General features: G+C 42.2%; 1 protein-coding gene and 1 long non-coding RNA gene across 2 annotated transcripts in view; one reads left to right on the plus strand and one right to left on the minus strand.

The window, feature by feature from the left end:
• LOC143838148 (uncharacterized) overlaps positions 1-25,512 on the minus strand; it is a 185,254-nt gene that overhangs the window by 159,061 nt on the left and 681 nt on the right. The gene's annotated exons all lie outside the window — the stretch shown is intronic.
• The window catches only part of PLEKHG7 (pleckstrin homology and RhoGEF domain containing G7), a 63,449-nt gene that overhangs the window by 11,706 nt on the left and 26,231 nt on the right, over positions 1-25,512 (plus strand). Inside the window, exons 2-5 of the mRNA XM_077339035.1 lie at positions 7,604-7,666; positions 17,699-17,845; positions 20,363-21,034; positions 23,369-23,391. Coding sequence (XP_077195150.1) covers positions 20,384-21,034; positions 23,369-23,391 — 674 coding nt within the window. The 5' untranslated portion in view covers positions 7,604-7,666; positions 17,699-17,845; positions 20,363-20,383. The remainder of the gene's footprint in view (positions 1-7,603; positions 7,667-17,698; positions 17,846-20,362; positions 21,035-23,368; positions 23,392-25,512) is intronic.

Here is a 25,512-nt window from a genome sequence, read left to right on the forward strand (position 1 = left end):
TGCAGCGGGAGGATCCGGGCCACAGGTGAGACGCCAGGCCACCAGGCAGGGAGCCTCCGGCAGCCGCGCTTTGCGCGACTGCCGGGGGCTCCTTCGGGCGGCGGCCTGACGCGGCGAGAGGCGCGAAGCGCCTCTCGCCGCGTCAGGCCAGGAGCAACTGCGAGCCGCGCTGTGCGCGGCTCGCAGTTGCTGGGGCTGGGAATCGGAGGGACCAATCGGCAGGCGCGAAGCGCCTGCCGATTGGTCCCTCCGATTGTCTGTCGTGAGGAAGGGTCCAATCCGGACCCTTCCTCATCACGGACAGAGCCCACCTCAAGGCCCCTTAACCATTTATTTAGTCCGTGGCGCCCGCGGCGCCACGGGCGGTTTAAAGATACCGCCACTCTCCAAAGTCTTGTGGCAGTTTACAGAAATTCATAAAAACAATAAAATCTCAAAAACCCATTAAAACATAATTAAAACACAATATCGCGATGGCGGATAATAACCCACTCCCCTCCCCCCGTCCAGCAAGGTCTCTTACTCTCTATCTGGGACTGAGGGACTTAGTTCGTTTCAGCTAGAGATCCACATCTGATAGTGCCGGGAGTCGCCCTGGAGGGAGATTGGAGGGAGGTGAGCAGTGGGGTGCCACGAGGATCATCACTGGGTCTGGTAGATGCGAGGTGATGTTACCACTTTGCTCTGCTCTGGTTAGACTTTACTTGGAGTACTGTGTTCAGTTTTGGGCACCACAAATGAAGAAAGATGTAGAGAGAGAAACTAGAGTGTGTCCAGAAGAGATCTACAAAGATGATGAGGGGTTTGGAGACCAAGATGTATGAGGAAAGGTTGAGGGAGCTTGGTCTGCTTAGCCTGGAGAGAAGACAACAAAGAAGTGATATGATAACCATCTTCAAATACCTGAAGAGCTGTCATATCGAAGATGGAGCAGAGTTGTTTTCTGTTGTCCCAGAGGGTCGGACTAGAACCAAAGAATACTAGAGTTGGAAGGGACCTCATGGGGAATCTTGTCCAATCCCCTGCACTATGCAGGACATTCACAACCCTATCGCTCATCCACTGTAACCTGCCACTCCTTTGAGCCTTCACAGAATCAGCCTCTCTGTAAGATGGCTACCCTCTGTTTTAAAATTTCCAAAGATGGAGAACTCACCAACTCCCAAGAAAGCCTGTTCCACTGAGAAAGTGCTCTGTCAGGAACTTCTTCTGGATGTTTAGATGTTGTTCATCTCATTGGTTCTGGTCCTCTATATGGCAGCCTTTTAAATACTTGGAGATGGTTATCAGATCCCCTCTCAGTCATCTCCTCTCCAGGCTAAACAGACCAAGCTCCCCTCACCTTTCCTCATATGTCTTGGTCTCCAAACCCCTCACCTTGTTGCCCTCCTCAGGACATGCTCCAGTTTGTCCAAATCCCTCTTCAACTGTGGTGCCCAAAACTGAACACAGTACTCCAGGTGAGGCCAAACCAGAGCAGATTTAAACCAATGGGTTTAAATTAATTCAAAAGAATTTTTGACTAAACATCCGGAAGAAGTTCCTTACAGTTAGAGTGGTTCTTCAGAGGAACAGGCTTCCTCTGGAAGTGGTGAGTTTTTTTGTGGCCCTTCCTTGCATACCCAGGGAATTGCCAATTGCTGCTGTGGGATGGTGGGTGAATTTCCTCCAGGCCATGCTGGATTATGGAGATTTTTGGTGTAGGGGAATCATTTGGGCATGATATTAGGGTCACTGTGGTTGGCAGGTAGCTGTGAGTTCCTGTATTGTGACCTTGGAATTATCTTGGAGGTACCTTACAACTCTATGATTCTATGGTACTTTTCAATATATTTTTCAATGATCTGGATGATGGGAGAGACTACTCATTAAATTTCCAGATAACAGCAAATTGTCAGGAGTGGCAGACATTCCAGATGATAAAGTTCAATGAGAAAAGCATGCATGCTTTGGGAGATACAGTTCTCAGTAGCAGAGGAGAGTGACGAAGACGATCCGGGGCCTGGGGGCCAAGCCCTATAAGGAAAGGCTAAGGGACTTCCACTGAGGAGTTCTGTTTTTAAAGTCACTGGTACTCCTTTTATCATTTTGAGTTTTTTAACTACCCAATTTTTTAAGCTTCAAAACTTTCTGCAAGCCTGGGGCATTGGTTGACTTCACTATTAGAATATACACTGATTTAGAATATATGGTGATTTATGACACTCAAGGGAAAAATCCCTCTCCCTGTCTTAATTATCATAATTACCTGTGGGCCAGGTGTGGCTCTCAGCCTTAGTTGTATGGCCCATCACAATTTCTTCTCCCTGCTCCAATGCTGCTACCATCCTCAGGCCTACTATAGCTCCCACCTCTCATCAGCAACAACTGTGGTGGGCTTAGCATGGCTCCAGGACTGCTACAGCCTCTCCCCTTCATTGGCCATGCCAGTGATGGACTGTTGTGGCTCCCTTCTCCTCCATGGACACAACCCTTGCCAGTCCCTACATACCTCTAGGCCTCTACAACTGGGTCTGCCACCATGATCAGGGGCATGAAGGCTTCCCCAATTAGTGGTTACTGGGCCCAGGTGACAGTCATCAGTTGCTGGGCATTTTTCCATCTACACCAGGTACAGCAAATTGCACCTTACCTGGTGATATCTTACCTAGTCTCTGTGATCCATGCAATGGTCCTCCAGATTAGTCATAACTTGCTCTGCACAGGGCTACCCTTGAGGCTGCTCTGGAAACTCAAACAAATCCAGAATGCAGCTGCTCAGCTCCTAACAAGAGCCCCATGGGAAGCACATATTACACCAGTGCTCTCCCAACCTCACTGGCTCCAGATTGCAGACCAATTCAGATCCAAAGTTTTGACTCTTACATTCAAGGCCCTAAACTGCCTGGGACCCATATATCTTTGGGATCTTCAGAATCAACTTTCCCCTACACCCCACAAAGAACTTTAAAACCCTGGCATAGTAGTATGTTCTGCCTGAAGAGACCAGAGTCCTCTGGGAAGTCCAGCAATCCCAGAGGGCCTGCAAAACTGAACTGTTCCACCATGCCTAGGTAATAATAAACTCCGGTAATAATAACCTTGTGAAATGCTGACCTCTCCACTAGAAATGCCTACTGAAAACATCCACCAATAGGAACCCTGCAACCCCTGATGAATCCCCACAGGGAGATAACAGGAGGCAGTAATGAATGGTCTTGTTATTTTGTTGTTATATGTTTTTATTATACTTGTATGGTTTTAAAATGTTAACCATCCTGAGCCAACATTCATGGAGCAGTATATAAATAAAATATTTACTTATTTTTTAAAGTACAGCTCTGGCTGGCCCAGCACAGCTCCCAGCTTTGCCTTACCACAGCTTCTCTTTCCCATCACTGCTGCTGACACTGGGACTGCAGTTGCTCCCTTCCCCCTGCCATTGCCCACAATTGTCACCAGAAGCAGCATGCCTCCTATACTCAGCTGCCAGGCTTCCTGCAGTTCACGCACAATGCCCCAGTCATTGTTGTAGCCGCCTCAGCTTCCAAACACCCTTCATCTCTGTCACCATTGCTGTCTGGAGGAGATATAGAATCATAGAGTTGGAAGGGGCCATACAGGCCATCTAGTCCAACCCCCTGCTCAACGCAGGATTAGCCCTAAGCATCCTAAAGCATCCAAGAAAAGTGTGTATCCAACCTTTGCTTGAAGACTGCCAGTGAGGGGGAGCTCACCACCTCCTTAGGCAGCCTATTCCACTGCTGAACTACTCTGACTGAGAAAAACTTTTTCCTGATATCTAGCCTATATCGTTGTACTTGAAGTTTAAACCCATTACTGCGTGTCCTTTCCTCTGCAGCCAGCAGAAACAGCATCCTGCCCTCCTCCAAGTGACAACCTTTCAAATACTTAAAGAGGGCTATCATGTCCCCTCTCAACCTCCTTTTCTCCAGGCTGAACATTCCCAAGTCCCTCAACCTATCTTCATAGGGCTTGGTCCCTTGGCCCCAGATCATCTTCGTCGCTCTCCTCTGTACCCTTTCAATTTTATCTACGTCCTTCTTGAAGTGAGGCCTCCAGAACTGCACACAGTACTCCAGGTGTGGTCTGACCAGTGCCGTATACAATGGGACTATGACATCTTGTGATTTTGATGTGATGGCTCTGTTGATACAGCCCAAAATGGCATTTGCCTTTTTTACCGCTGCATCACACTGCCTGCTCATGTTTAGTTTACAATCCACAAGTACCCCAAGGTCTCGTTCACACACAGTGCTACCTAGAAGCGTATCCCCCATCCAGTAGGCATGCTTTTCATTTTTCTGACCCAGATGCAGAACTTTACACTTATCTTTATTAAATTGCATCTTGTTCTCATTTGCCCATTTTTCCATTGTGTTCAGATCTCGTTGAACTCTGTCTCTATCTTCCGGAGTATTTGCCAGTCCTCCCAATTTGGTGTCATCTGCAAACTTGATGAGTAGTCCCTCCACCCCCTCATCTAGATCATTAATAAATATGTTAAAAAGTACCGGGCCAAGCACCGAACCCTGAGGTACCCCGCTACTCACCTCTCTCCAGTCTGATGAAACACCATTGACAACAACTCTTTGAGTGCGGTTCTCTAACCAATTCCCTATCCACCTAACGATCTGAAAATCCAGATTGCAGTCCTTCAACTTATCCATCAGAACATCATGGGGAACCTTGTCAAAAGCTTTACTAAAATCCAAGTAAATGACATCAACCAAATTTCCCCGATCCAGCAAACCTGTTACTTGGTCAAAAAAGGAAACTAGGTTGGTCTGGCAGGACCTGTTGGAGACAAATCCATGCTGACTTCCTTGGATCACCAAATTGTCCTCCAGATGTTTGCAGATCGCTCCCTTTAATATCTGCTCCATTATCTTCCCCACAACAGAGGTCAGACTCACTGGTCTGTAGTTTCCCGGGTCATCCTTCCTCCCTTTTTTGAAGATTGGAATAACGTTTGCTCTTTTCCAGTCCTCCGGGACATCTCCAGTCCTTAAAGAGGTTCCGAAGATGATGGACAAGGGTTGTGCAAGTTCTCTGGAAAGTTCTTTGAGTACTCTCGGGTGCATTTCATCTGGACCAGGGGATTTGAACTCATCCAGTGCAGCTAAATGCCTCTCGACCACCTCTCTATCCATGTTAACCTGCCACCCAGACACTATCCTTTGGCTACAGCCATCTCTAGATGTGCCTAAACACTTTGACCTGTGGGAAAAAACAGATGTAAAATAGGCACTAAGCCTTTCTGCTTTCTCTGCATCTTTCGTTAGAGTTTGTCCATCCGCACCCAACAGCGGGCCTATTGCCTCCTTTACTTTACGTTTGCTCCTCACGTAACTGAAAAATCTTTTCTTGTTACAATGGGCTTCCCTGGCCAATCTTAGCTCACTCTCAGCTTTGGCCTTTCTGATGATTGATCTACAGTGCCTAGTAACCTGTAGGTACTCTTCTTTAGAGCTCTGTCCTTCCCTCCATTTCCTGAACATTTTCCTTTTCTTTCTTAGTTCCTCTTGAAGTTCTCTGTTCATCCAAATAGGCTTCTTAGAGCACCTGCAGTGTTTTCGTATTTCTGGAATAGTCATTGATTGAGCATGCAATAGCTCTTGTTTGAGTAGCGCCCACCCTTCACATGCTCCCTTCCCTTCCAGCATTCTCGTCCATGGTATGACACTCATCATGTCTCTGAGTTTATTAAAGTTTGCCCTACGAAAATCCAACATCCGCGTCTGGCTACAATATAGCCGCGTCTGGCTATATTTTTACTGCGGGGAGATTTAACCACCATCGTGTATTTTTGGGAAATCTTTAGTTTTATTTTTTGCAAACCTAAAATCTCCTCAGGAATTACTCATTGCTTTACCGCCACCGGATCCTACCTTTGGCAAAGTGGGTATCACTGTCAGAGTCCCCATCAAGAAAGAAGAGTAGATCTATGAAAGTCTCTCCTTCATTGTTCAACCTTGTTGTGCAGTGTGGAAGAGATATAAAGTCACTCATTTAGCAAACAGGCCAACATGCTCTCTTTTCACAGCACGTAACACAAGGCCCCTGAGTGTCCATAGGGAAGCTCCTTTGTGGCCCTCAAAGCTTTTACCTCACAAAACTCTAGTTTTTCCAGATTTCTTCCTGGTATAGGGCTGTGTTTTGGAAGCTCCTTAGTAAGCATCTGGTCTTGCCTTTCTTGTCTAAACTTGTTATATATTTATAATGGACTGTTATGTGAAATGTTTAAAACCTGATGGTAGCCTTACACATTTTCCAGGCCCTTGTGGGCTAGTGCTGTCAGGTCTTAGGGTGTGGAGCTGGGAATGTGGGTGGAAATTCCTTCAGGGTATGCAGGCACCATCCTTCTCACCAGTATGTTTCCTCTCTGTTCCTGTTGTGACTTGGTTGCACCAGCTGTATCCTGAATCTGCTCATGAGCCTATGTCAGCAGATATCTTGGCTGTTCTCATCTCCAGCAATGAATGGTGGCATCGAATAATAAACAGATTTGTTTTCTTTGGAACCTAAAATTGTAATGACAGTGCCATTCTAAGCTCAGGTACACCCTTCTAAGACCACTGACTTCAATAGGCTTAGAATGGTGTAACTCTTCTTGGTAGAATGTTGTGTTTTAGTTCTGGGTAGGAGGGAAATACTGTCTGGAATTTCCACAGCCTGCTTCTTGTAGGAAAGCATCCCCTGAGGCTGCACTTTAAAATCTGTCCCTATGGGTATCAGTGATTTTTCTAGTCATGTGCATTGTGTAATGAACAATTTACGTGTTCTAAAATGTGCTTCTGCATACAGGGAAAGTTATATATAAAACCTCTGATATTAAAGATGTCCTAATACAGGTCCCCGAATTCATATGGAGAATACAGTTGACTTCCACTGGCCATTTAAGTCAATAAAGTTGGCATAACATATTTAACTTGTGCCAGAAGACTTTATATTACTTATATTCTACATATATAGCTTAGCCTAGCGTCAGTGCTTGAACAGACAGATCAGAAAGCATTAAGTAGCAGAAAAGGTTACTGTGAGGGGCCAGGTAATGCTTTGTAAAATGTTGCACTGCCATCTTGTGGCCTTGAATTGTGATGTTAATTATGTAACACTATGTCACTGGGCATAAACTCACAGGTTTTTGTTTTTTAAAGTATACTTCTTATGGCCATGCCTTGACTCCAAGTACCCCAGGCATCTAATTTGGTCCTTGGATAAAAGTCACCAAGACCCATAAAGGATTATGGTCACAAATGCTGGAAGGGGAAATATAACTCTCCCACTCCAGACACACCTGTGGGTCATTTATTCCTGTTGTGAGATGTGAAGTCATGGACAATGGACAATGATCCTCTAGGCCTTCCTGTCCTCTACCATTCCCCGGAGTCCATTTAAGTTCGCACTGACTGCTGCAGTGACTCCATCCAGCCACCTCATTCTCTGCCGTCCCCTTCTTTTATTCCTACTAAAAGTAGCCAAGGGGTCAGTATCAAAGTAGGTTGTATTGTAGGGGTAATGTTAATGACGGGTTTTCTTTTTCAGTACAATCATTCAGTACTTCATTACCCACTACCAACAGATACCTTTCTCCTTTCAGAACAATTACTGCCTGCTCTACTCCATCTGATCACTCTGCAGATCCCAGAATATCATGGCTAGGGTAAGAAAATTCCATAGTTATATATTTTGTTAAATTTTGTTTCAGGAATGTTATTGAAGAAAGAAGAGTTAGCAATTGATTTGTTGTCACTCACACTTCAAATTATGTCTAGTTAACCTGCATATGAAGAGTTGTAATAGCCATAACAAATGTCCATATACTAGGGATGTATAATTCAATCTGGCTAAAAAATACCCAAATCAGCCTTGATTTGGCTGAATCCGGTCTGAATCACTATTTCCCAATGTTTAAATGGCCGAATCAACCTTGTCTGAATCACTGTCAAGTCAAGTCTTTATTATTACGGTACTAGACCAGTAGTCAAATTACAAGGTACATAAAAACATCTGGCATTAACAAGATAAAAGAATCATTGATAACTTAATTATAAAAGATAAAAACATTCCAGCTATAAGAATCATTCTGGTTTTAAAACTCAAAGCATTATCTCAAGCAATTGAGACTATCTCTACCTAAGTTGCTCCGAATCCAACCAGCTCTTCCTTGTTTTGATTGTTCTCCAAGCAAATCTGGCCACAACAGAAGTTATTTCTGTGCTTTTGTCTGACAACATGTCTGTGATTGCCTCTGAGTTGGGCTTATTCTGTAGGGAAGATATAAGTTCTCCCCTGAATTGATCATATAGCCTACATTGGAGTAATACGTGTTCAGATGTCTCAGTGCTTCCATCGTGGCAGATGCATAAATGATCACAGATGGATATTTTTTTTGAATAAGCCTTCTCTAAAAGCGGATGGGAGCATGTTATATCGTAAGAGATTTGGCATGATTTGGCAATTCAAGCAACTTGCCATCGAACTTTAAACAGGGAGAAAAGTTCCCCTTTTTGTCTTCTCTGGGCTAGGGGGGGGGGCGCATTGTAGAGGCACCAAGATTGCAGCAGGGCTGCAGGAGCCTCTCTTAAAAAAAAAAAAAAGTTGCAAAGGGATAGGGTCAGGGGGTCCAATTCCAGAGATACCCCCATCCAACCTCCATTATTTCCTATGGTAAGAATTTATGAACAGACCAGAGAATGTTTCTATTTCTCATCACAGGGAATAATGGAGATCAGATGGGGGCACCCTAGAATTGCAACCATGCTGCAAGTTTGGCACCTCTACCTCAAAACCCCACCCCCACCCCCACCCTAGAACACAGTCAAAAAGGCAGAAATTCCTATAGTCTTCAATGGCATCATTGATTTCAATGGTGCCAAACCTATTCGGATTTGGTCGAATTGCTCAGACTGAATTTTTAAAAAAGGGTTCTTCAGACAAATCAGATTTGGTCTGAATCACTTTGGACTGAATCCAAAATGGTCTGAATTTTTTTCCCTTTCATATTCCTAGTCCTTACATTTATCTAGAACTTGTTACAATTTAATACTACATGTAGTTAAAAGCAGAGTCCCTTAGATAGGGGCAGAGACACAGTGTAATAAACCTACAATAAAACTCTGTGTACAGAGCATTCCACTGAGGAAATTATAGAGTGGGATCAAAAAAGCATCACAAAATTATAGCACTATGATATTATAAATATCCAATAACAATGAAAACAGTATATGAAAATATACTTGCATGCAGTAAACAACCACTAGAATTTGCCTTCCAGATATTACATTCTTACCAGATATAACACATGTTACAAAGATATACAAGAAAAGGAAAATTTCTTTGATGTTCCAAAGCCCACTGCTTGAAGTGCTTCAGTGCAAAAACTGGCAGAAATCTCTTCTGCTGATAAGCTATGTACTATAAACCAAAATACTGTAAAAACAACTACATCCAAACAAAACCAATAGCATTATTATCATAGTATACATTGGTAGCTTACAAAAGAAGAGCCACAAGGGAGTGGCAGGATATAAATCTAATAATAATTTTAAAAAAGATTAAACAGAGCCCATAGATTTCAGAGTACAAATGGCAACCTTACCAGTCACGTTTCCAGAAAGGTTCTCATGTAGCATACATATATTAGAGATTGTGACATTCTTGTGGACTGTATTTGTAAGAGGATTTTGATTTTTGGTAATTCTCATTGTTTATAAGACTGGTTTGATGCATACTATTGTATTTCATATACTGTATTTTCATTGTTATTGCATACGTATATATCATATTGATATAATTTTGTGATGCTTTTTTGATCTCTCCCTATAACATTCATAATAATATCCACTGTACACAGAGCTTTATTACAGTTAAAAGCAGGCTGTTTAACCTTTCTGTGCATCTCAGAATCAGAAAAACAGAGGAATTTCTCTACCGCACCACTCACTGCAATTTAGTGTAATAATTCAATGTAATGTAGGGTGAAGCATCATCTGGGCATGAAATTGTGGGTCACTGAGGTGGGCAGTTGTGAATTTCCTGCATTCTGCAGGGGGTTGGACTGCATGACCCTTCCAACTCTATGATTTTATGATTCTAAAAGAGATTATATATCACAGGCAGTGACAGGTTTCCTTCCTAGGGCTGCCAGGTTCCAGGGGACCCCTCCATCCACAGATCTTGTCTCCTGCCATCATTACAGTGGTTGGTGGAAAAAAATGTTTTTAAAATCATGATTGACCTACCTCATTACATCACTTATGGGGAAAATCCAGAAATGATGTCAGTCCACTCTAGGAAACCACCAGAAAAAAATCTATGGTGAAAAAGAGTTTCCTGTTGTTCCTAGAGCAGACTGGCATTACTTCTGGGTTTTCTCCAGAAGAGTTTTAATGCCAACTATCAGTGATCCCCCAATGTCTCCCCCCCCCCGACTCTTGCCGTGGCAACCCAAATATTACCATTTCACTGACCAAACTCTGAGGGCTTTCCTGATCCTAAGGAGTCTTTCTCCAACAAGTAGCTTTTCCTCTAATAGAATGGCCTATGACTGGATTCATGTCTTGGTGTGTAAGTAAAAGAGATGACACAACAAACCAGGGGGGAGCAATAATAAAGTGATATATTGGGTTTTAGTAGTGCTACACATTTTAAGAACAGTCTTACTGACTTAAACTGCAATTGTTATCTGGGTTGGTTCAAGATACCAACAGTCAATTATTTTCGACCCAAGTAAGAGTTTTCATTGCCAAGGGAACCAACATCAAAAACCAGTACTGAAACAATTTCATATGACCTTAGACAATTGGTTACTACTGCACAAAAAGTGAAAAAGGCACAAACAAATTATGAATATGTTTGCATGCACATCTGTGTGAGTGAACCCCAGTAAGAACTAAAAAGACACATTGCTGCAGGTTCATTAAGCACCAAAACAATTGACTCTCACTTCGCTTTTCTGTAACAGAAAAGCAATTATTTCCAGATGATTAACAGACATTTAATTTGAAACCATCATTGTTACCAGAAATGGCAGACTTCTGCCTGCATAACATTCTTATATTTTTAGAAAACAAAAAGACCTGAAAACATGACACAAAGTCAGTGTCACTGCCAACAACCATTCATATTTGCAAATACATGAAATGTCAGGTTTTACACATGGGTGCACACTGCTAATGTACTTGTGACACTGTGTTGTTCCTGCAAAATGTACCCATATGCTTGCGAGTTTTAAATATCAGCTCTCCGAAAAGAGACTTCACAGCCCTTTACAATCAGACTGTACCAGCTGCTTCTCTTGGATGGACAATAGCATAGTCGTGATAACAGTTTATATGCCACCTTTGTACCCCCATGGGACATTCATGGCAGCTTGTAAAGTATAAAATTAAACAATATAAAATGATGAAATACCTACGTTAACAATGTAAACAGCAGCAATAAAAATCCCAACTCATAATAACCAACATCAGGAACATTAAAAAAATATAACAGACATGCATACATTGAAACTTGGGTTCCAAAGGTTTGGGTAAACATGATGGAATAAGCAATATATATCTTATATGTTATTTTCAGCGCTTACTATATATGTGTTCCAGGGTTAATTCCTACCCCAAATGCTTTTTTGGGAGGAATACATAAAGTAGGTGTACAACTCTTCCATTTAGGATGCTCACCTATACCTTAGTGATCAATGTTCCCAAAGTATGGCTACGTACCATTTTCTTTCAATACATGTGACTAGGATACAAAACAACTGCAGAAAACTACATGTTTGGGCTGCTTCTTTCCCCCAGCCTATTAAATGTGCTAGAGCTAAACATTACACCTCATGATTCCCTCCCTCAGAAAACAACACTGCTAGAAAAATATTTTAAATTCTTTAGGGAAAGGCATCCTTTTGGGGTAACTGATGAACCCTCCCGATGATCTGGAAAACATTTACCTCCCCACAGAGAGAATGTTCCTGGGGAGTGATTGTTGTTAGTTGCCAGTCCAGGGCCATGGGGCCAATCATTGGCCCCTGTTTCCTATCCTGGACTGAGCCCACCCCCCTTAACCTTACTCTTTTATTTATACCACAGAGCGGTATACAGAATATTAATATTATTTATTTATTGGACTTATAGCCCGCCGCTCCCGCAAGGCTCTCTGTGGGTCACATACAATAAAATCACATTAAAAACCCCTAATACAATAAAATCCTCCAAAAAACCTGAACAAGCCCAATCATCACATTAGGAGCATTTTTGTCAATGCAATCTGCACATTTCACTCTATCCAAGTCAGAACTTTTAATATTTTTAGCCATGAAAGGGATAGATTATATCTATGGTTTTGGACAGTAAACATGTTCAGTTCTATTCAATATGAATCCTTGTTTTAAAAATCATTCATATTTCTTACAGATTCAAGTTCTAATCTCCATGTGAACTTTAATATAATCCTTTTAAAGGAAGGGGTATGCAGTAAGATTTTTCATGGTGCTGCTGTTCTCACAAATCTAGAATCTGTTTCATCTTCACATTTATAAATTTCCATTTCCCATATATTTACAATCTAGGGTTTCAGATGTTTCTCATTAACACCTGCAGACGGTGATAATTGGCCCCAAGTTCCATTTTCCTGATACACCTACAAGATGTTTAGAAATTAGACATATTCATCTTTGTGAGAGGCAGAGTAATATCTTTTCAATTTATTTATCCACAATAATAAAGAACTACTTGACATAGTGCCTAACTGATGTCAAATTTATCTGACAGGAGATCCCAGAATACTTGAATAAGCCTGCCAGTTGTATAAACTTACTGAATGCATGACCTTTTCCACAAAGCATATCCTGAAGGTGAATCCAAAACAAAGTGAAAGCATATATTTAGATACAGTGCAGTAAAGTGTATATTTAAATTCTTTTTCAGTGTAAATCTGTATGGCATTCCATTCAGTCCGAATTGCATTCCAGTGATTTGGTCGAAGTTGCAGAAATCTTAGAAGACTAGGGGCAAAGCCTGTTGTACCCAGGGAAACAATGGGCGCTAGGATGCACACCTGCACTGTGGCCTTCCTGGGAGTCTGCTACATAGCAAAAGCTCCTGCCCACACCTGGACTCTTGAGGACCCACCATACAATGCTGACACCTTGGAGGCATATCAGTACAATTACTACAGGACTTCACTGGGGGCATTTAGAGTTGCCAACTCCTGGGTTGAACCTGGAGTTTTCCTGGAATTACAACTGAAATCCAAACTACAGAGATCAATTTCCCTTGAAAAAATGGTAGTATCAGAAGGTGGACTCTGTGGCATTCCATCCCTTCTGAGCTTCCTTCCCTCCTCTAACTCTGTCCATCCCAAGCTATGCCTTAAAGGCTCCCAATCTGGATTTCAAAGCCTAGGGGCTTTTCGCACCGGGATCTTTGTAGCAAATTGGTTGCTGAATGAAAAATCGCCATTTAAAATAGTGGAATTCGTCGTTATGCATACCTGCCTTTGTAGTGGAATCCAGTTGCATTTTGTAGCGTTTCCCACAGGCTTCCAGTCTCGGCAAAAATCGCTAGAAAGGAAGCGCTCTTGCCAAGCTCGTCCCGCCCCTGGCCGTCAAGCAGCCAATGGGCAGCCGTTAGCATGCTCCCATGCTCCCAAACAGCCCCTTTCCCTTTTAGAAAGTTTTTAAAAAAAAAAAAAAACCAGACCCATTGCAACGAATCTGTGTTGATTCGTTGCATCGGAGAGACCCATCCAGCTGCCTGGTGTGTTTGAGCTGTCATTTATTCGTTGCCACGCTCCCTCTGAGTGAAACCCTCACGGGCCCGATTTTCGGCTGAATGAATGTGTAAAAAATAAAGGGAAAATACATCAGCAAACGGGCTTCTCTTGTTTGTGCTTAGTGACTGAAGGCGAGGGACTGAAGCCGGGGAAGCCTCTAAACAGAGGCTCGCTGGTGCGTTTATCCCCGCTTGCTCGGAGAAAAAAAAATGGCGATCGCTTCGCCGGAAGATCAGAGGAGAGAACCAGGGGGAGGGACTTTGTAGAAACCGCAACAATGTTAACGCACAGGTCTTTTTCGCTAGTGTTGCAGATTGGTTGCAGGAGTGTATCGCTTTCCGGAGGGTGAATCCACTTTTGGGGATTTCCCTGAAAGCGCTACAAGGAAGCGCTTTTTGCAGATCGTTTTCAGGTGTGTGGCAGATTGTCAACGACGTTGTGCATAACAGCAAATCAGTAGCGTTTTCAATTGGCAACCATTGTGCGATTTTGAAGGCGTGCGAAAAGCCCCCTAGTTATGGACATGGGGAAAGAATTCAAATCCTCACCATTTGGGATTCTACTGTGCCATTCTAATAACTATAACTAATAGCTAATATTTATGCAACCTCATTTGAATCCTTCTTTCACTTTTCTACATTTGCCTTTGCTATGGGATTTTTTTGTTGCCGTTTTGCTTTGGTTTCTTTGGCTCATAACTACTTAGGAGGGATGTCCAATTAGTCTCTTTTCCATGCAATGCTGCATATCCAAACACAGGGCAAGAAGAGTAAATTGTTAAAAACAATAAAGCTCATTAATTGTACTGCCCCTGCCTTGTATGCAAACAGGGATAACATGTTGTGTGTTACTTGGCATCTAATTTTATATTTTACCCAGGAGGCCAGGGGGGTGGAGAGGGATCACTTCATTTCCTAGCTAAGTTCTCCTTTAGGCTCCTGTTTTCAATTTCCTTTTTTTTTTCTTGGGGAACCTCTTGCGTTTTGTCTGATATGCATTGAAAAACCATAAGTAGGTATTATGTTGCAACTTTTGCCCTTGCCCCTTTAGGAACCTAATTGATATTTTAAAGACGTTTTTCCCCCTACAAAGACTTTTGAGGTCCTTGAACTTCCTTTTTTTCTTTTATCAGCCATAGGAGGGAGCAATACTGGTGAAGCTGTGGGGGTTCCAACCTCAGTGTTTCAATGCAAAGAAGAAGTTCAGCTTTATCTGTGTCACCTGCTCCAAGCCCTCATTGTGAGAACTTTTAACTGTTGGAGTGACGGCTTTCTGCACACAGTCCTTCTCAAGGGGCACGTGACATCTTTTGGCCTCCTCGTGTCTTGTAGAATATAATGCCCACCCTCCCCCTTACAGATTCAGAAAATCATCTAAAAACACCAAAACTCTTTGGGCATAAGGCAACTTTGCTTAGGAGAGCACTGTAATATAGGGCTGTCAACTCAAAGTTGGGAAATTCCCAGGGATTTGGGGTGGAGGCTGGAGAAAGTGGAATTTGGGGAAGGGATGGAACTCGGCAGGAATGTGATGCCACAGAGTCCACTTTCCACAGCGGGCATTTCTCCTGTTACCTGGAGTTTCACTTTACAAATACTTCAGGTATGCTCAAGCATCTGTGACATCAAATTATATGTATTAGTTACATGGCAATTTGGACAGTGTAACTATTCTGCTTTAAACATTTGCTAAGATGCTTTTGAACTCTGGTGCTGGAGAAGACTCTTGCGAGTCCCTTGGACAGCAAGGTGAACAAACCGGTCAGCCCTAGAGGAGATCAGCCCTGACTGCTCCTTAGAAGGCCAGATCCTGAAGATGAAACTCAAATACTTTGGCCACCTCATGAGAAGGAAGGACTCCCTGGAGAAGAGCCTAATGCTGGGAGCGATCGACGGCAAAAGAAGAACGGGACGACAAAGAATGAGGTGGCTGGATGGAGACTGAAGCAGTAGGTGCAAACTTAAATGGACTCCTGGGAATGGTAGAGGACAGGAAGGCCTGGAGGATCATTGTCCATGGGGTCGTGATGGGTCGGACACGACTTTGCACCTAACAACAACAACAACAAGATCCTTTAAATGCTTACCGAAAGCCCAAGTACATATGACACTCTCCGGAATACAGTATTTCTTAGCAAACAACAAAGGTGGCAGGTAAGTCAAAGACATACTAGCACCAGCCCATGGTAATGTTAGAGGGAAGCAGGTGTGAGGCCCAAAAGTCTGAACAGCAATTAGCTGTAGCTGTTCAGAGCTAAGAGGTGACTCAGGAACTTCTTTTTCTGATAGACCAAACACCACTAGGAAGCAGCAAAGGCTCAGGAGGCACCCCTCCAAAAATACTCCACAACATCTGTTGGGACTTTTGGACTAGACTAGGCCCTAGGTCCCTCCCGAAAAATAGAGCTACAGAGTAATAGAGTGTTTTGGAAGTATGCAGTTATTAGTAACTTTTGTGGATGAGGCACAGATCCAGAATCACAGCCCATTTGAGGTTTAAAAGGGAACCTTTACTGCATGATTATTTACAGACAATATATTCATCTGCTTCAGTCTCCTTACTGAAGTTGAGTACAAAAGCTGAAAAGATAGTTACAAAAGAAAGACATTGCAAGTCTCTATGGCTAGCTTTGCAGGCAAGACTACATATGGAGAAAGCTGAGTTTATGGCTGCTCCTTGCTTCAGCAAGTGCATGCACACACTGATCTCTTCTTCCTGAAGAAAGAGGGAGTGCACGGGAGCCCACCTTAAACAAAGGAGTCCCCGGGACATGTTCTGGGGTGGGGGGGTTTCCATTGCAATCCCACCTGTGACCACTTGATGCACTAGTGAGCACACACAGGCACAGTTTAGCTGCTTAAACAGCTTTAACAACAGCCTTTCGAGGCTGACCTCACCAAATTACTTGCTGATTGCAATTCCAAAAACATCAGATGAACAATCAAAATTTCATAGCTTTATAAATTGTAGCAAACCAACTGCCATTAATTTAATCTTAAGTTTCTCTTAATCAAGCAACAACATTCCTTGAGCTAGCTAGGATTTAGCACACCTTTAACCAGAGTAAATCCTGGGTCTAGGTGAAGGGTTTAAGTCTTTGATGGAACAGCTGCCAGGATTCAGTTAGCTGGGAACTTACCCATATACCATTAAAATACAATAGTAGGGAATTAAACCAATTATGAATTTAGGAAAATCTTAATGTATATCAGTGAATGTGATATTGATATTATACATTACCAAATGTGTGGCGGTAATTTTCAGGTACCATTCATTGGAGATTAGAGAGAGGAGTTCCCAGTTTCGCTTTGTTTTGTTTAAAAATTTTGGTTGTAAATAGTTTTCAACACATATAGTGATAAAACCCAGTAATAGAACCCTCATCTGCCAAATGTTCTTGATTTGGCAGGGAACAACTGATTATGCATTCAATAAGAGATTAAACATTTTGAGTGCTAACATCCTATGGAAGGAAGACTTTTAAAAGGATTCTGAAAGAGGATTGTCAAAGGCCCATTACTGAGGACACAAGAACCTCCTTTTGCTAAGAGACAGTAAGTATCAGCCTGAAAGGAAAAGGTCAAGCAGTCAGTCTGCATTTATTCACAGAGGACAGGCACAGTGGCTGACGTCTCTCTCCTAACAACGAAGTTCTTGATAGTTTATTTTCCTCCCATGGGTGATGCTTAATTTTCCAATGCACTCACTAATCCCCAAATCTGGGCAGGAAAAAAATTGGGAGGTAAAAGTAGAATTAAACTAATGAGTCTTTAAATAAAGTATATAATCTGTTGTGTATTAAAGCAGATCATGTTACCTTTTGTATACTGGCTTGACACTACTTCCCTTTTCACGGCTGAGATAAAGAAATCCCTTGGAAACATGCAAAGAGGAAAAACAAGTTCCCTATGCTTGCATTCAGGAAGGAGCATTAGAAAGTGAAAAGAGGAATTTCTACTCAAGGTCCAGCGGGGAGATTTCAGCTATCATTTCATGCTCAGTTTGTGCAGAATGTTAACCAAGAGGCACTAGCAGTATCAACGTCACCCATGTGGCTGCTATTAAAAAGGTAAGTAACAAGAAGAGTGGGTATGTACATTTTGCATTATACTTTAGAAGTGTTCTGTTACTATGTGTATTTCTATGTACACACTACAGTAAAGTTTTAATGCATTCTACAATGGAGGTTGATATACATTTTAGCTTGACTCCAAGCCTATTAACAACAAAGCATTTTAAGGAGATCCAGCGTTTCAACTAGTTAAACATCCACATAGTATATTGGGCAGTATGAGTGCAAACAATTTGTTCTGAGCCCCAAATTAAGAGCAACAATTGAGTCCCTCTGCCTGCTGGTGACCTTGCTGGCCTTGGTTCAGTCAAAGTTTTCTCGGAGATCACTCAGCCTCACCTACCTCACTGGGTGTTTGTTGTAAGAAGAGGAACAGTAGGTGATTGTAAGCTGCTTTGAGACTCCTTCAGGTAGTAAAAAATACAAAACAAACTTGCCTCCAGCCTGTTGCTCAAGATCAGGGTAGTATCAGAAGTATCATCTGATGAATCATAAAAAGCTGGGTGGTAGGAGAGTGAGAAGATCAGCTGTAAGAATGCAAAACTTTGCATGTGCCAAAACAGATTCTTGGGGTCGTAGCATATAAATTTACTCCATGCTCTTTGGCTAGCTTGTTTATTTGTTTCTTTAAAAATCTCAAAGCTAAAAACCTGTCATCAGTAAAACTGCATCCTGTACCTTTTACCCATTTTCTGAGATTGTTGTGCATTGTCCTGGAAGTAAGCAAATAGTGCCACCCTAAGCCATGGAAACCAGTGCATTATTAGCGCACATTGCCAGGTTGCTAGTCACAAGTCCATACTCTTACAATAGGGAAAATAAATTTCTCAAAGGACCCATTTCCAAGAAGCTGTGATCATAGCTCATGCCTGCCAATCACAGAGAGACAGGGTGACAATACCCTTATTTCAACCAAATATGAAAACTGGCAGCCAAAGTACAGTAATGTTGGCATTCCTCTCTCCCTAAAAACAGAACAGAGGAAAAAAAAACATTTTTAAAAACCCACATCAGCTTCCCGCATGAAGATTGCTGTGGCATGCACTCCTGGGAGATCTTTAGTTCAAAATCCCATCCTGTAAACACAAATCCTTGACAGAAGGAAAGGGAATGGCAGCCAAACTACCCAGGTATCCTCACAGCACAATTGGTAGAGGAATTCCCCACAGCCTCTCCCAGCAGGAGAAAAATGCCTTTTTTTAAAGGCAGGAAGACAAATATTAGACCATCAACCAGAGAATATCACTGGCAGTCTTCAAGCAAAGGTTGGATACACACTTCTCTTGGATGCTTTAGAATGCTTTGGACTAGATGGCCTGTATGGCCACTTCCAACTCTATGATTCTAACAGAACATTTTCCAGTACGCCAGTACCTCACTGAGGAAACAGAAGTGAGAGATTTCTGTCCCACCAAGAGGGAAATTGGATTGTCTGATGACAATCCGGAAGGGACGTTCTAATCCCCATTTCCATGTGGACTCACACCAACAGCATGATACACTGCCAACACACCTGCTCCATGTCTGTACTGGGCATATCAAATTCATTTTATTTTATTCCATTCATGTATATCCTATCTTTGTCCACAATGGGGGCCCAAAGAGGCTTAAATAATTCTCCTCTCTTCCATTTTATCCTCTCAACAACCTGGTGAAGGTTAGGCTGAAAGTATGTGATTGGTCCAAAGTCACCCAGCAAACTTCCAGGGCATGAATGGGGATTCAAACTGGGATCGTCCAGATACTATTCCAATACTCTTAACCACAGCACCATACTGGTTCTTGCCCCTTGTATGGAAGGCACTGCTTGTTGCTGAGAAAAGCAGGGCTGTTAGGTCAATGCATAGTAGGAACCTTAAAAGGTCAAAATAAGGGAAATGAACTTTAGCCTACCTAGGGTAGAACACAATAAAAATATAGTACTAATATTTATTTAAGTTAAAAACCCAAGGCTTATAGCATAGCCTCAATACCGCCTTTATCAATGGTCAGGCATCTAATAAAACCAGCATACATAAAATAGAATAAATACTAGAATTGTTACAGCCGGTTAGCTCCTTTACATAACATATGATATAAAAATGATATACTCAGGACAGTGTGGACCTTAGTCAATTCTGTGGATCAGAAGGTCAGATAAAACTATTTGAAGCCTCTGGTGTTTCAAAAGCAGGCCCTTATTAGCTTTACTGTTAGTACAAAAATACAAAGAGAAGAAGGGATCTGAAAAATTATTCCTTCCTCACTCTTCCACTGGTAGAGAGAGTGCAGCAGAGTAACTCCTCTACTGCTCTAAGAACAAATTCTGTGTGGTTTCACCAATGTCTCACTCCTTGCTGTGGCCCTCTATGCCCACTAACTTTCCATGGAGCCATGTTCTGGCAATGCTTATTTTATGGTTATCAGAGAGTTGCTATGAAATGAGAAATATGGAAGAAGTTCTGCCATGGTAATTATAGACCCCCAACTTTGACCATGACAGCTTTCCTCTCATTTCTGTTCTATTGGCTATAGGTCTTTCTGCAGTGAATTAGGATGCAAAAACCAGAGTTAACCTTTGAGATGGATGAAGATGCCAATGTGAAAGAACAGCATCATATACAGGAGAGGACTGAACTGCGGGAAGACAATTCAGCTTTGGAAGGAGAGAGCAACTCGGGAAATGTCATAATCTCATCCTGTGAAATGCCAGCCCCATCTGACACAGAACCACAGCTGTACCACATGCAAAAGCAGAGTGTAAAGGGTCACCTGCATCTTCTGAAAGTTCCTTCCGAGGAAAATGACGAGAGTGACAATAACATACCATGTCATTTTGACAGGTATGCTCCAGGAAGGATTTCTACTTCTCCCACCCTGAGAAGACTGAGGAAAAGTAGACTATCAGTCTCCCACATATTTGCACTCCAGGGTAATACTGAAAACCCAAGACAGGGCAGCCAATCTGAATCTTCTCATTCTATTTTACAAAGTCCTTCTCCATTTTCTGACCACTTCTTTTTCTCAGAACCCTTCATGCACACACATTCACTATCACAGAGAGAAAACTCTACTTCTGTTGACACCACACCAATCCTACCACATCATGAAGAAAATGATCACAGTGGAGATCAGCCTTCACAGAAAGTTGAGTCAATCCACTCTTTCCCATCTGAGGGAGAAAAGAAACCACAGGAATGTATTCTGGTAATGATGCCATTTTTTTAAGAGTATTATTTTTCTTTCCTAGGATTGATATGCTTGATTCATAACACATTGTGACATTAACAACTAAACTTTGGATTGTTAGTCTTAAGTAGGCCCAATACTATTGACTGTAGTGGGCCGTAGAGGCCATATCACTTCAGTCTTGACCTGTCTGCATTGGCTCCCAGATTGCTTCCAGGCACAATTTAGGTTACTGGTGTTAAGCTTCAAAGCCCTTCATAGTTTGGGACCAGCATATTTGAAGAATCATTTATTTCCATAGAAACTCATCTGACCACTGCAGTTATCTTTGGAGGCATTATTTTAGGTGTTCCAACCTTCTGAGATTAAGTAAGTAGGAACCTGGGAGACAGCTCTCAGTCATGGCACCAAAAACTATGGAACTTCCTCTGGGGGATTTGTCCATCCCCTTCTGTTGACATTCCCCCAGAAAACACTCTTCTGGGGACACTGCCTTTGGTAGGGGCCTATAACAGACCCCCTTAAACCCAATTATCACAAAATGTGGAGGGCAGGTAGATGAAAGTCATTCAGAGATCTCCAACAAGTTTGGTATCTCTAGAATACCACTGGGGACATTCTAACTCCTCACAAACCAAACCAGTTTGTGAGGCAATTAAAATTTGTGACAGTTTGTGGTTCACAGACCATGAAGCAAACCAAACTGCACTTTCCTGGTTCATGCCGATTCCCAGCCAAGACTGGGGCGGCATTCCCCATGGACCATCTGCTGCAGCCTTTAGAATCTCAGGTCTCCAAGGGAAGTGGCAAGGGTGCTAGAATGGGGCCACACAGCACTCCCAGTCACCCATGGGAGCCCTCCCCACTGATGTCACCCATTCTGTTTTTCAAAATAGTTTGGTCTCCTGAAAAGGGGAAGGAGCATCAGTATCAGCAAAGCTAGGAATTCCCATTCTTTGAGACCATTCGGACATGTGCTAGTCACACAAATGGCTAGTTATGTAATTCCTGTAAACACCTGGGACTTGTGGAAGGAACTGTATATCTATGCAGATGGCCAATCCTTCCACAGTGCAGGCTCTGTGCAGCCACCTCAAAAAGGGTGGGCACTCCTAGCTCTGTGAGCACTGAGCCTTAGGGTGGTTGTGGGTGGCTGGAACCTAACTTGGCACACATAGCAATGGCATCTGCCATCATCATAGCTGTGCTGTGGAAGAGCCATCAGGAAGGCTGACACACATATTGACTGTGTACGCTCCTTGTTGGCAGCTTATGTGGCATTTGGCAGTCCTTCAGGGGCTGCCATGCTGCAATCCACCAGCCCTGCCTGGCACTCTGATGCTATAAGGCAGACCCCACGGGTGGAAGAATCCAGACTCTCCACGTGTGAATTAGGAGTTATCAGGGCTGCCAATGGGCTACATCAGCATTTTTGCTGCCACAAATATGCACCTATTCTAGCAGGAGTTCCCACACTGAAAAAGCTTTGCAAGCCGTCTAACTGGCACCACACCGCCTGGAACAACAATATTTACACTGGTGTGGGGGGTTGTGTCATTATTACACCAACGTGCAGCTGTGATGGTAGAACTGCATGGCACAGAGCCGCTTGCCCCCAACATAATTCAGAATTATGCTAGCAAGGGATCAGTTGGCTTCCTGCACTGATTGTATCCTCCATTAGGAATGTGCTATTTGTGTTTTTGTATGTATTTTAGCACGGTCTTAATTGTTTTGATGCATTTTGGTGGTTTTAATGGGTTTTAATATGTGATTAATATGGGTACAGGGTCCTACAAGGCTAAGGAATCCCAACTGATTCATGCTGTTTAAGGCTACTGGGATAAACAAGGCTTCAGCCACCCAGTTTTTCACCTTTGGTCTTCAGGGCATTGGCCTACAGAGTCAAACAGAAAGCCTATTTGCATGTCTAGTGAATTAGCACGCATGGTGATTACGGCACTACACTTTATAATATGCTTCCTATGTTATATATTAGCAGCATTTGCAGCTGTAAAAAAGGTGACTCAAATCTGGTTTTGCCCAGGGTTTCTGGTTATCTCTCTGTAGCCTGGAAGAGAGCTTGACCTGGTATCTACCAATCTAGTCCATAACAAACTAGTGGGATTTAAATCATCTTGACCTCAATATGTTTTGCTCAGAAAACAAATCAAGTGAGTCATAGAATCATAGAATCATTCCTTCCTCATAACTGTTTTTTAAGCAGTTATTTCAATCAAAACGGTTGACTCAAACATCTTTCAAGTGTTTTTCTTTGACAAGAATATATGAACTTAAATGTGCCAGTTTTTCTTTTAGAAATAACATAACATTTCTTAATTTCCCCCCCAGAAATTAGATTCCCATAAGGCAAGGTATGTAAGTGAAGATTTTTGTTTGTTTGTTTATCATCTGTTTCCATTTCTGGATACCGTGTTGTGCATTTTGTGATCATTAAGGGGATATGCGTCATTGGTTATTTAGAAGATTTCTGGCATGCCTTAGCTGTGTTTGCCCAGCCTTTCCAATTGGGTTACACAATAGTTGAAAACTTCTAGCATGTTCCAGCTTCTTAAAATCTGACCTCAGCAACATCACCTGAAGAATGTACAATATGGAGGGAGGGTGCAAAAGCCACCTGATAACCAGTAAACAAGACATGGCCAGTCTGAGTGCACTGCCACCCAAGGCATCAGGCAGTAGTAATGCAAATACATATTAGTTTCATACGGAATCAACACTTGGTCTACATATACAGTGCATACATTGGAATGAGATGGTAAGGAGGAACTTGGCTAGACTGTACTAGGTTAGATTGCACTATTCAGTTTCTCAGTATTCCCTGTAAATAGAAAACAAGTACCTTTGGATAAGATTTATGTTTTACATCTGCAGTACATGGGACTACATCAGTACATGGGACAGGATTAAAAACATGACACATTGAGAAAAGGCTGAAATGGTACAACATCTAGCATTATGCTGACTACCAACAGTGGCCAGGGTCATTCTTAAGGATGAGTTAGATATGGATCCACTGAAATCAATAAGCTCAAATATAAGCTCAAAGATAAAGCTATCACACCAGAAAGGTCCTACCATTTAATACTTTGTGTGTAATAGCTGGACACATCTTATGGTAGAGAGAATGCAATTTCATTTCTTTAAACTTGTCAAAAGAAAGCACATATTTGCTTTTTCCAACCTCTATTCAATATTGACAATCAACAAAAGTACAATACCAACCTAACTGCAAGGTTTCAATCTTTCAAAATTAATTTGCAATATGACAAATTGAGACTTTCAGTGTTATATGCACTTGATTTTCCCTTCTGATTACACCAGCCCTTTGTCATTAACACCAAATGTGTCTTAAAAATCTTTCTCCTTATACACAAACCTTAGTATATTTTTTTCATAAAACAAGCAAGCTTTAATACATATATTATGTATGAATATTATAATATGAAACAAAGACTAAGCATTTCTCTATGGCTATTTTAATGTAATGTGGCTAAATCAAGCAATTATATTAGTCATGTGAGACTTCTCATTATCATGTGGCATATGTGTGACAGCACTATCACATGATCAGTCCTCAAAAGCTGTGGCCTTGATGCGTTCTGTCATACATGGAAGTTACAAAACAGTGAGTGAGAAAAACCTTTATGAACTACCACTTCAACATAGGAAATGGCCTCAACCCGGGCCAGGGCCTTTTCAGTCCTGGCCCCAACCTGGTGGAATGAGCTCCCAGAAGAGCTAAGGGCCCTGCGGGATCTACCAGCTTTCCACAGGGCCTGCAAGACAGAGCTCTTCAGCCAGGCATATGGTTGAGGCCTGGGCAGCTCCCCCACTAATCCATCAGAGGATCCCCTCCAATTTTGAGATCTCTAACATCGAGATCATTGTTAGATCTATTGTATTGGTGCCACCCTCTTCTGAATATTATTCTCCCCACCAGGCTGAACTTGGGGGGAAGTCGGGTAACTAAGATCAAAATTGTGACCACCGCCGCTTATATGTTATATGTAACTTGTTGTTGATGTTAATTGGGGCTTTTATGGGGATTTTATTGTGTTTTAACTGTTTATGTTGTAAACCGCCCTATTTGGAGAAGGGCGGTCTAAAAATTAAATAATAATAATAATAATAAATAATAATTTATCTAATACTGCTCAAAACATGCTAATATTTGCCTAACACAGAAGCAAAATATCTGTGTGAGGAAGGAATGCCTACTCTAATGTGCAAATAGGAGCATAATTGTTGATTTGTGGACAGTCCCACACAGTGGGGAATGTAATACCTGGAATATATTTTATTCTTCCACATAATTTATGCCTTTTGGGTTTGGGATGGTACATGAAATAGCAGCCACATGAGAGCCACTTTTATGTTGGATACATTGTTAACTCTCAAAAGGTAGTAGTAGAGCTAGATTTGAATCCCTGTGCACCTCAGAAATCAACAAGATACATTCAAGGTATACAGGT

This window comes from Paroedura picta, chromosome 5 (genome assembly GCF_049243985.1).
Source record: "Paroedura picta isolate Pp20150507F chromosome 5, Ppicta_v3.0, whole genome shotgun sequence".
Lineage (NCBI taxonomy): Eukaryota > Metazoa > Chordata > Lepidosauria > Squamata > Gekkonidae > Paroedura > Paroedura picta.